Genomic DNA, 10,445 nt, shown 5'->3' with positions numbered 1-10,445 from the left:
AACGTGTGGTCAGAATGGAGGAGGAAATGAACCTCTTTGATGACACCTAGCGATGAAAGATTGTACTGTATGATGAAACTATAAATAGAGAGAAAGCTTTTCAAGAGGGGGTCTTGAGCTTTTCTTTAGTCTTCGACCACAAGTTATTATATTATCAATCATTTCAGACATTATACTCGTTGCAGAAAATATAAAGAGATCCTTCATTATCTCTTGATACAAATTCTGTCCATGTTATGTCCATATTGTAATATTAGGCCCACTGACTGGTTTGTGAAACAGATACATATGGATAAATTGCCAAGGTCAAGGACAACACATTTTTGAACATTTGATATGAAAACACAAGCATCTGAAAGAAATGTTCAGACTATAACGATCATGTTCTGATTACATAACATGAGTGTGTCATCCAGTATATGCCATCTGATTGACGCTCCCCCCTACCCCCATCCACCCACCCATCCAACTCAGTCTCTCTCATTAGTAGGCTACAACAAACTCATCCACCTGCCGTCACTCTCTCTTACTCACTCTCTCTTTCTCTCTCTTCCTCTCTCTGCCCCCCCCCCTTTTTCTCTCTTTCGTTCTCTCTCCTTTTCTGTTTCTTTCTCACTCTCTCTTTTAGCTCTCTCTCTCTCTCTCTATATATATATATATATATGGGGACGTGGTTACTTCTCTAACCCCCCTTGGTTTCCACACCACTCAGCATTGAGGCGGCTTTACCTCATGCGCAGACCTAATCTCAGATTATGCTCAAATCCAGACGACGATACCTGGAACTGCATCGGAGTTATTAGTATGAGTTATTAGTATGAGTTATTAGGACGATGATCATGATCTAAATATAATAGTTTTTGATGTTACTATTTTGTCACTAATGAGGTAGTTTTCCTATATGTGCCTAGGTCTGCCAGGAAGAGTGTAAATACCTTGCCAATGTCACACTCAGCTCACTATGGGTCTAGGGGTTCTATACATATTTATCTGGGGTTTATCATTTCAACTTAATCAAATGCAAGTATCATTGACAAAACCCACACCATTCCTTTACCAACCAGCATCCAAGTAGAGTCATTAATTGGGATTCCTCGCTGAAGATATTGCTTGTGTTTTACTGTATATTTAAGGTCCAGTGTCTCTGTTTTTATTCACAGATGACATAACAAAACTGCTGTGACCCCCCCCTGCTGCTACGCTGCTCTAGTTGGCTGACTGGATATGTACAGACTGACACATGTCTAGCAACACCTCCATGTGTGCTTATGAGGTTAGTCCTGTTGTGAGGTAAAATACCTGTCAATCACTCTGTATATTAATACAGGATTACATTCATTGTCAATCCCGAACAAACACACATGCCTATTTGCCACGGACCTTCGAGGTAGCAAGGTGGTCAGTTAGGAGTGTGTAGCAGTGTGAAAGAGTTTCGATTTTTCGATTTTCATTTGAACAATTAATTTCTTCCAGCTGCATACCAAAGACAACAGAAACATATTTTTTATACTGTGAAATTATGTCATTGTCTGCTTATTGATAAGAGGATTTGTAACAAACAAAGAGACTATTCAATAATTGACTCATAGAATTTTGTAAAGGTAAGCTATCAAACTTTTGTTTGACTACAGGTAAATGTACTTTTACATTGTGTCTTGAAAAGGGCAGGACATCTTAAGACAAAAATACAGTGTTGCAGTGATTCTAATTACCTGTAGTTGCAGTTCTCTCAATCAAGTATCATATCCCCAGGTGTGTTTCTCTACCTAATGAAGCACTTATCTGATTAAGATTTAAGAACAAATTTAAACAATTAAGATCCATAAAACATTTACTTTACGCATTTTTTTTATTAATATCCTGTATCGTATAGCATGAATTTGCAGCATGAAAACAGTTTCAAGAACTTGTATTGGTCCCATCCCTAGATGTTCCCCTGGTCAGCAGTTTTTTCTCTGGAGCCGAAGGTGCCTGGACAGCGTACGGCAGAAGAACTAGTCACCAATACTCTGATGCTGGAGCTGGGTGCCATGGTGAAGCGCACTGAACGTATCCGCCTGGAGAGGGTGACACAAGAGGGCCGGCGCCGACGCAGCTCCTCCTCTGCTGACTACAGATGGCTGGCCACTGCCCCCACCCACCAACCCTACGAGCTGACCCCCCGAGACCTGATAGAACTGCAGGACCTGTGTGCCAGGGTGCCACCATCTCAGTGTGGCCCTGTCATTGTCAGGTGGGACTTCGTACCTTATTAGTGTCAGAGAGGTGTATGTACACCACACATCAAATGTTATTTGTCACATGCGCCAAATACAACAGGTGTAGACCTTACAGTGAAACGCTTACTTACCAGCCCTAAACCAACAATACAGTTTTAAGAAAATAAGTATTTAAAATTAACTGAAGTAAAAAAGAAAGAAAGAAAAAGAAAGAAAAAGAGAAAATAGCAAATAATTGAGCAACAATAAAATAACAGTAGTGAGGCTATATACAGGTGGTACCGGTACAGAGTCAATGTGCGGGGGCATCGGTTAGTCAAGGTAATTGAGGTAATATGTACATGTAGGTAGAAGTAAAGTGACTATGCATCGATAATAGAGAGTAGCAGCAGCGTACAAATGGGGGTGGGGAGGTTCAATGCAAATAGTCCGGGTAGCCATTTGATTAGCTGTTCAGGAGTCTTTTGGCTTGGGGGTAGAAGCTGTTTAGAAACCTTTTGGACCTAGACTTGGTACTCCGGTACCGCTTGCCGTGTGGTAGCAGAGAGAACAGTCTATGACTAGGGTGGCTGGAGTCTTTGACAATTTTTAGGGCCTTCCTCTGACACCGCCTGGTATAGAGGTCCTGGATGGCAGGAAGCTTAGCCCAAGTGATGTACAGGGCCGTACGCACTACCCTATATAGTGCCTTGCGGTCGGAGGCCGAGCAGTTGCCATACCAGGTGGTGATGCAACCAGTCTGGATGCTCTCGATGGTGCATCTGTAGAACTTTTTGAGGATCTGAGGACCAATGCCAAATCTTTTCAGTCTTCTGAGGGGGAATAGGCGTTATCGTGCCCTCTTCACGACTGTCTTGGTGTGTTATTTTGTTAGTTTGTTGGTGATGTGGACACCAAGGAACTTGAAGCTCTCAATCTGCTCCACTACAGCCCCGTCAATGAGAATGGGGGCGTGCTCGGTCCTCCTTTTCCTGTAGTCCACAGTCATCTACTTTGTCTTGATCACATTGAAGGAGAGGTTGTTATCCTGGCACCACACTGCCAGGTTTCTGACCTCCTCCCTATAGGCTGTCTCATCGTTGTCTTTGATCAGGCCCACCATTGTTGTGTCGTCAGCAAACTTAATGATGGTGTTGCAGTCGTGCTTGGCCATGCAGTCATGGGTGAACAGGAAGTACAGGAGGGGACTGAGCACGCACCCCTGAGGGGCCCCTGTGTTGAGGATCAGCGTGGCGGATGCTTTGTTACCTACCCTTACCACCTGGGGCGGCCCGTCAGGAAGTCCAGGATCCAGTTGCAGAGGGAGGTGTTTAGTCCCAGGGTCCTTAGCTTAGTGATGAGCTTAGAGGGCACTATGGTGTTGAACACTGAGCTGTAGTCAATGAATAGAATTCTCACATAGGTGTTCCTTTTGTCCAGGTGGGAAAGAGCAGTGTGGAGTGCGATAGAGATTGCATCATCTGTGGATCTGTTGGGGCAGTATGCAAATTGGAGTGGGTCTAGGGTTTCTGGGATAATGGTGCTGATGTGAGCCATGACCAGCCTTTCAAAGCACTTCATGGCTACAGACGTGAGTGCTGCTGGTCGGTAGTCATTTAGGCAGGTTACCTTGGTGTTCTTGGGCACAGGGACTATGGTGGTCTGCTTAAAACATGTTGGTATTACAGACTTGATCAGGAACAGGTTGAAAATGTCAGTGAAGACACTTGTCAGTTGGCCAGCGCATGCTCAGAGTACACGTCCTGGTAATCCGTCTGGCCCCGCGGCCTTGTGAATGTTGACCTGTTTAAAGGTCTTACTAACATTGGCTACGGAGAGCGTGATCACACAGTTGTCCGGAACAGCTGATGCTCTCATGCATGTTTCAGTGTTATTTGCCTCAAAGCGAGTATAGAAGTTATTTAGCTCATCTGGTAGGCTTGTATCACTGGGCAGGCCTTAATGTACCATGGCTGTGCTTCCCTTTGTAGTTCGTAATTGTTTGCAAGCCCTGCCACATCCGACGAGCATCGGAGCCGGTGTAGTAAGATTAAATCTTAGTCCTGTAGATGCTTTGCCTGTTTGATGATTCATCGGAGGGCATAGCGGGATCAATGCCATACTTCTCAATGCCATGGGAAGAATCCCGGAACATATTCCAGTCTGTGCTAGAAAAACAGTCCTGTAGTTCAACATCTGTGTCTTCTGTCCACTTACCCTGAATGTCTCAGGTAGATAATGGAGATGGATTAATGATCATTCTCAACAGGTCCACCTTTATCTCTCTATCAACATCAAACAAACTCCTTTTTTACTTTTGTCCTCTCCCCAGGTTCAGGAATCTGGTGACAAAGACAGAGCCGGAGGTTTACGAGGTGGCTCGTCTGTTCCGCACGGTTCTACGTGACTGTGTGGAGGGAGAAGAGGAGAACGAGGAGATGAGAACGAGGTCAGCCGGCTATGACAAACAACGCAGCAAGAGCCTCTCCTTTGTAACCTTCCGCTCCAAGTTCCGCCCCGCACCCTTCAGGGGCGTGGGCCTGGGTGGGTCGCGCGGCAACCTGCAGGAGGAGTCAAACTGGTACGAGGAAGAGGTGGAGGAGCAGGAGGGAGCAGCGAATGTGGCGAGAGCAGCCAGGAAGGGGAGGAGCATGAGCATGCCTGACATCACCCCCATCGAACAGAGTGCACTTGGCTGAGAGAGGGAGGGACAACTGCTGATGTACAAAAGGGCTTTATAGAATACATCTGATTGATTGAGGAAGGGAGGAATGGGACAAAGAAAGGAATGTCGAGAAAAGAAAGTCAAATATGTCTCAAGATGAGACATGCAACATGGACAGCTCACACCTCAGCAGATTTCCACTGACTCTTTAGACAAAAAGATGCAGCTATATAAAACATATACTAGAGTAGAAATGCCAGCTTAGCCAGCAGATGTATGCCATAATATTTCTAACATTGTTTTTATTGTGAATTACATTTTCTGAATGTGTTAACACTTGAAATGCATGCAAAATTAACTAGATTTTGAATGCATAAAATAAAACCTTATTTTTCAACAGATCCTTGATGAGTTTGTGTGTGGATTCAATACAGTGGGTCCATTACTACTGTTCCAGTCCTTTGGTTGTGATGGTTACTCTTTAAGTTAATTCTATTAACCTTCTATTATACTCTTACTCAGTAAAGAATTAGAGTCCTTTGTACTTCCCCATAGTTATTTTTAATATGCACTTATTTCCAATACATTAGCACTTTATACACTGTAGAAGTCAAGGCATTTGGCAAAAAAAAGGGAAGAAATAGGTGTTTTCTTATTAACAAAATTCTGGTTGTTAAATAATCGCCTGTACATAAACATCTGTCCTCAGAGATAGAGAGGAAATGAAGAGGACAGTCTCCAATAAAGCAGCAAGGCCCAAACTGACCAGTTGCAGAGAAGTTTGGTAGAGAAAGTCACTTCACTAGTGTACATTCAGCACATCATACCCAGTCATAACCATCAACATGTCACCTGTTAATAACAGCTGTTATAACCTGTTAATAAGGGTTTCTCAAGCAACAATACAAAGTAATGACATATGGTGCCATTTGAGACCCATCCTATTCCCTATTTAGTGCACTACTTTTGTCCAAGGCCCATAAAGCTCTGATCAAAGTAGTGCACTGTATAGGAAGTGGCATTTGGGATACACAACAGGTAACAGTATTCAAACTGACCCCAGCTGACTTGCTGGCAGGTAAACCAGATCATCTAAACTGTTAATTCTGCAATAGCAGAGTTATATAACTTGTTATAAACTGTTTGGGTCTGACTCGTCACATTGTGTTTATGATTGGATCTATGAAGGGAATGTCCTCTTCAGTTTAAACCAACTTTAACCCTCCCGTACTTCATAAAACAGCTCCTACCACAGGTGTCTTGTCATATTTCTTTGAAATTGAAAGTACCCATTTGGCAAATAAGGAAGCTTGAAAGCCACCCAACAAAACAAAAACTGTTTTCGCTCATGCGTGGTGTGAATGATAGAGCGAGAAGTTCTTAAAGTCCCTCTCTTTAATAAGAGGATAATAATGAGGAACAAAAACTAGAATACATAATTACAATATGAGAAAGAAAACTCCAGTATTTTGTGTGCTCACAGACAGGAAGTTAATGAGTAAGCCCTTCCTGTCTTACCACCAATCAACACTACGAGGAATAAAATATAATTTACCAAAAACCAAAACTAGTTTGCAGAATCAAACCATTAAATAGCCATTTTTGATTAAATGTTTTATGATGATTTAGTCTCTAAAGTAACAAAGAACAGAATGACAAGAATTCTGGTCATATTCTGGTCAAGTGTTTCGATACCATATCCTTTTCATTACAGGTATTTCATTCATCTCTGTGGGGGGACAACTACTATAATTTGTTGGTCTACTGGACCTCAAGTCCCAAACCATCCAATAACACTCCATTCCCACTGCCCCGTTGCTGTGGTAACCCCTCATCTCAGTCCAAGCTTTCCCTTTGTCCTATTTCAGACAGCATGACCCCGCCGGAACTATTGCTCGACTACTGTTTTATAGGAGTGACAACCTATCAGAAGAGACACTAGGAGTGACAACCTCAGACTCCCCCCCCCCAGCCCCTTCCTTCTCTTCTTCATGATTCCCTTCTTTCTCTGTCGTTTCTCCCATGCTCAGGCGAGGAAGACCACAAAGACGATGAAGAAGACGATGAGGACGAGGAAAATCTTCACCATAAGCCAGCGGTTGGAGGACACAGACTGGAAGTACTTTAGGATCTCGGTGTGAGCCATGTCCACGTTGAGCTGAGTGTCCTCCACGTTAGCATCAATCCTACAGGGAAGGACAGGAACATACACATAGGGCTTTAGAGAAAGATCTGGCAGTGCTCAAGCATCTCAAAGTTCCTCCTCTGTTCTTCCTTCCCTCCTCCCCCACGTCTCCCTCCCTCCCTCACCTCTGTACTGTCTCCTCCTGCTCCTTCACCATGTGAGCCAGCTGCTGGAAGATGGAGCCCAGCTCTACGATGGTGCTCTCTATGTTCTGCATGGTGTCTGCACGGCTCTGGATGTACGAGTCCTGCACCACAGAAAAACAACATTATACTAACACAATGACGCACACACACAATACAGGTGATAATAAAGTGTTTGTACCTGCTCATCAATGAGCTGGAGCTGTAGAGGGTTAGACTGGTTGTCCATGTCGATGGCCACCTCACTCCCCATACTCCTGGACTCATCCTGCATCAACACTGAACTCTCTGGCAGAGGAGATAGTCAGTTGATAGAAAATAAAAGTTATGTGATTGAAATTCCAAGAGAGATTTGTGAAGTCATCTGGTGTAGGAATGAGAGGCTGAAGGTGAGATAAACATGGTGTTGTATCTTACTGAAGTTGTTGGCGAGGAGAGGAGAAGAAGAGGAGACAGGAGGCTGAGAGAACTGTTCTCTCCTGCTCTTCTGCTGCTTCAGGTTCTAGAGACAGAGGGACAGAGAGTGTAATGTTTACTGTACATTTTTATTGTTTATTATCTACTTCACTTGCTTTGGCAATGTTAACATATGTTTCCCATGCCAATAAAGCCCTTCAATTAAATTAAAAGAGAACGAAAGAGAATGAGAACGATAAACGCAACCTAGCGTTATTAGAATTCTTGAGGTTCAATGGTAGAAAGTTCCAGGGGCTGGAAGTTCCAGTGAATCTTACCTCTGTTCTTACTTCTAGAACCGACTTGAAGTCATTGGACATAGATGCCAGTTTGGACTGCAAAAAACAAAAACCTGGTTGTTGATCATTAAAGCCTCAGGTTTCGTATGGCTACATCATTTTACTCATCCACATCAGTTACATAATACAGTAGAGAGGCACTGGCAGTCAGACCTGCAGGGAGACAACGATGGTGTTGGAATGGGTCTGGATGTGTCTGCCGCTGGGAGCTCCACGTGAACGAATCAGATCCTGCAGCTGGGCTATCTGCTTGTTCAGGCTGTTAATGTCCTGAGAGGGGAATGGGTGAGACATACAGAAGAGAGTCATACAGGGCACAGCAGAGTTACACAGACTGCGCCCACTAAAACAGCCAAGTTTGCCTCTTGACTAGAGATTCCACCTGACTGACTGGTCATCATGTTTGCCATTTATAGTTAATGACGAGAGACAGCCGACTGATTTTATGGTATCTGTGTCAATGCAATAAATAAATAAATAAATACATCTCACCTGCTTGATGATGTAGGTTAACTCTTCAATCTCCACTGCCTTGTCATCAAATAGAGATTTTCTTTTAGCCACTGAAAATGGTCAAAACAGTCATATATCCAGAACCTTGACAAAACAAGTTACTCAAAATTGTTATTCATGAGAAATGCTAAAACATAAATATTGCCATATACTTACATATAGTGAGTTTCTCTAGTTTAGCAAACGTATTACTCAAGTCTTTTCCTATTCTCCTGGAGGGATTCAAAACAACAGGAGATTGGCATCAGTCATAGGCCAAAACATGAAAACAGTGAAAGGAATCTGCTAACGCATGTACATAGCTGCATGAAGGTGCAGGTACTTTACCCTGCACCTTAGAGACTTCTGCCCTGTGTACATAGTCATGGAACACATACTGTTTTACCCACTTCATATGTATATACTGTATTCTAGTCAAGGCTCATCCTATATAACTACTGCTGTAGACACTTTTTCTATTCATATACTGTCAATACACACACCATTGTATTCATAAATATATATTTATATTCCGGAATCTGACCTTGGTCGTTCTGATATTTCTTATTTTTGAGATTTGTGTGTTTTGTATTGTTAGGTATTACTGCACTGTTGGAGCTAGAAACATAAGCATTTCACTGGACCTGCTATAACATCTGCTAAATATGTGTATGCAACCAATACAATTTGATTTGTAAGGTAAGATAACAGAAAAGAACAGACAGCATTCCAAAGAGATCCCACTGAGCTACAATGTGATCACATCACCATGGAGAAACTAACAGCAACAACTGGCTATTTACTAAACTTCAAATCAGACAAGTGTCAGCGACACCTCTGAGAAAATGGGTTGTGCATTGTAAATGAGTTGGCTGGCTCTTTGGGTGAGATTGGTGGCAGTGGCACTGGTAGTTGGACTCACTTGGCCATGAGGGTGAAGTCACTGCGTTGCTTGAGCGCACTGAGGGCCGGCTTGGTGGGCTGAACACCATTCTGCAGAACGAGAGAGAAGCATGAAAATAGTGATCATTGTTCCAGATTACATGAGGTAAAATGCATAAGAAACTATCTCCAGGCCTTGATAATTTGGATACTTCAACATCACTGCCCTTGGGTCTCTCATACCTACATACCTGTCTGGTCTGTAGGGATTTGCAAGCGGACTGAAACTCATTGGTGCGATCCCTGCACGTCATCCTGGCGCAGGTATATCACCAGGCAGGGTCTGAACGATCTTGGTAGTGTCCTGGAGACGGTCCGTGCTCCGTGGAAACAGTCGCTACACCTCCTGACGTCAATTCCTAACAACGAGGCGTCGATCCGTGTCCATTGATGCTCACATATACATTCTCAATGTACACACATCTGTACTGATAGGGGGAACAGAAACAAATTAATTCAAGTAAAGTGACATTTTGCTAGGTGGTCACCGATGCCCCGCGCTGCCTAAATAACTTAATTATCTAGCTAGATATTTACCAATACTACGTCTCGGTTTCACCAACAAATCTGAGCTTGGCCAGTTTATTTAGCAATTCAGCTTGCCCCCCACATAATAGCTAGCTAGTAGCAAGTTAGCTAACGTTAGTATAGCCAACATTACCACTGAAACTGAAACAGAAACGTTACCAGACACTAGCATGACAGTGATACAATATCAAATTATTGCTAACCTTAGCTAGAAAAAAACGTGTCATTTATATGTTCTTAGGCATTGAGCTATTTCGTTACTCCAAGCTAACGTTATTTAAAGACTCCATCACAGCTGATGGTGTTTTGCTAACCCTAAGCGACGTGGCTTGAATGTTTTGTTTGAAGAACGAAAACTTTCTCTCATAACCACTCAAATCAAACGTATATCTAGTTTTACTCGATAAACGTTATAAAATTCAACTTACTATTAGTGAACTTCCACAAGACTTCACAGATATTTCGATGTTTTTAGCAAGCCGTCTGATGGAATGAAAGTTTGAATCCGGGTCATTTCCGGATGCTGACGTCATTGCC

At 43.0% G+C, this 10,445-nt stretch overlaps 2 protein-coding genes across 2 annotated transcripts; one reads left to right on the top strand and one right to left on the bottom strand.

The window, feature by feature from the left end:
- Window positions 1-1,928: 1,928 nt before the first annotated feature.
- On the top strand, window positions 1,929-5,033 carry LOC129827521 (protein RD3-like). The gene is made up of 2 exons (XM_055888439.1): window positions 1,929-2,233; window positions 4,531-5,033. Exons 1-2 carry the CDS (start codon window positions 1,929-1,931, stop codon window positions 4,895-4,897), a joined length of 672 nt encoding a protein of 223 aa, XP_055744414.1. The 3' UTR covers window positions 4,898-5,033.
- A 368-nt stretch (window positions 5,034-5,401) lies between these two features.
- LOC129827520 (syntaxin-5-like) lies at window positions 5,402-10,445 on the bottom strand. Its single transcript, XM_055888438.1, has 11 exons — window positions 10,337-10,445; window positions 9,572-9,808; window positions 9,361-9,431; window positions 8,616-8,671; window positions 8,439-8,509; window positions 8,100-8,216; window positions 7,926-7,982; window positions 7,609-7,693; window positions 7,373-7,479; window positions 7,174-7,295; window positions 5,402-7,049 (listed from the first exon to the last, which is right to left on the bottom strand). Exons 2-11 carry the CDS (start codon window positions 9,632-9,634, stop codon window positions 6,890-6,892), a joined length of 909 nt encoding a protein of 302 aa, XP_055744413.1. The 5' UTR covers window positions 9,635-9,808; window positions 10,337-10,445; the 3' UTR covers window positions 5,402-6,889.

The sequence above is a fragment of the Salvelinus fontinalis genome, chromosome 29 (genome assembly GCF_029448725.1).
Source record: "Salvelinus fontinalis isolate EN_2023a chromosome 29, ASM2944872v1, whole genome shotgun sequence".
Classification (NCBI taxonomy): domain Eukaryota; kingdom Metazoa; phylum Chordata; class Actinopteri; order Salmoniformes; family Salmonidae; genus Salvelinus; species Salvelinus fontinalis.
This window is presented reverse-complemented; position numbering and strand designations above follow the sequence as displayed.

What these genes read in the sequence shown, in the direction of transcription:
- LOC129827521 (XM_055888439.1), top strand. Translation starts at nt 1,929, where the DNA reads ATGTTCCCCTGGTCAGCAGTTTTTTCTCTGGAGCCGAAGGTGCCTGGA. An exon ending in TGTGGCCCTGTCATTGTCAG is followed by an intron (nt 2,234 to 4,530) that starts GTGGGACTTCGT and finishes TCCTCTCCCCAG; the next exon opens with GTTCAGGAATCTGGTGACAA.
- LOC129827520 (XM_055888438.1), bottom strand. Translation starts at nt 9,634, where the DNA reads ATGACGTGCAGGGATCGCACCAATGAGTTTCAGTCCGCTTGCAAATCC. An exon ending in AATCCCTACAGACCAGACAG is followed by an intron (nt 9,432 to 9,571) that starts GTATGTAGGTAT and finishes CTCGTTCTGCAG; the next exon opens with AATGGTGTTCAGCCCACCAA. An exon ending in TTCTAGAAGTAAGAACAGAG is followed by an intron (nt 7,694 to 7,925) that starts GTAAGATTCACT and finishes CTCTGTCTCTAG; the next exon opens with AACCTGAAGCAGCAGAAGAG.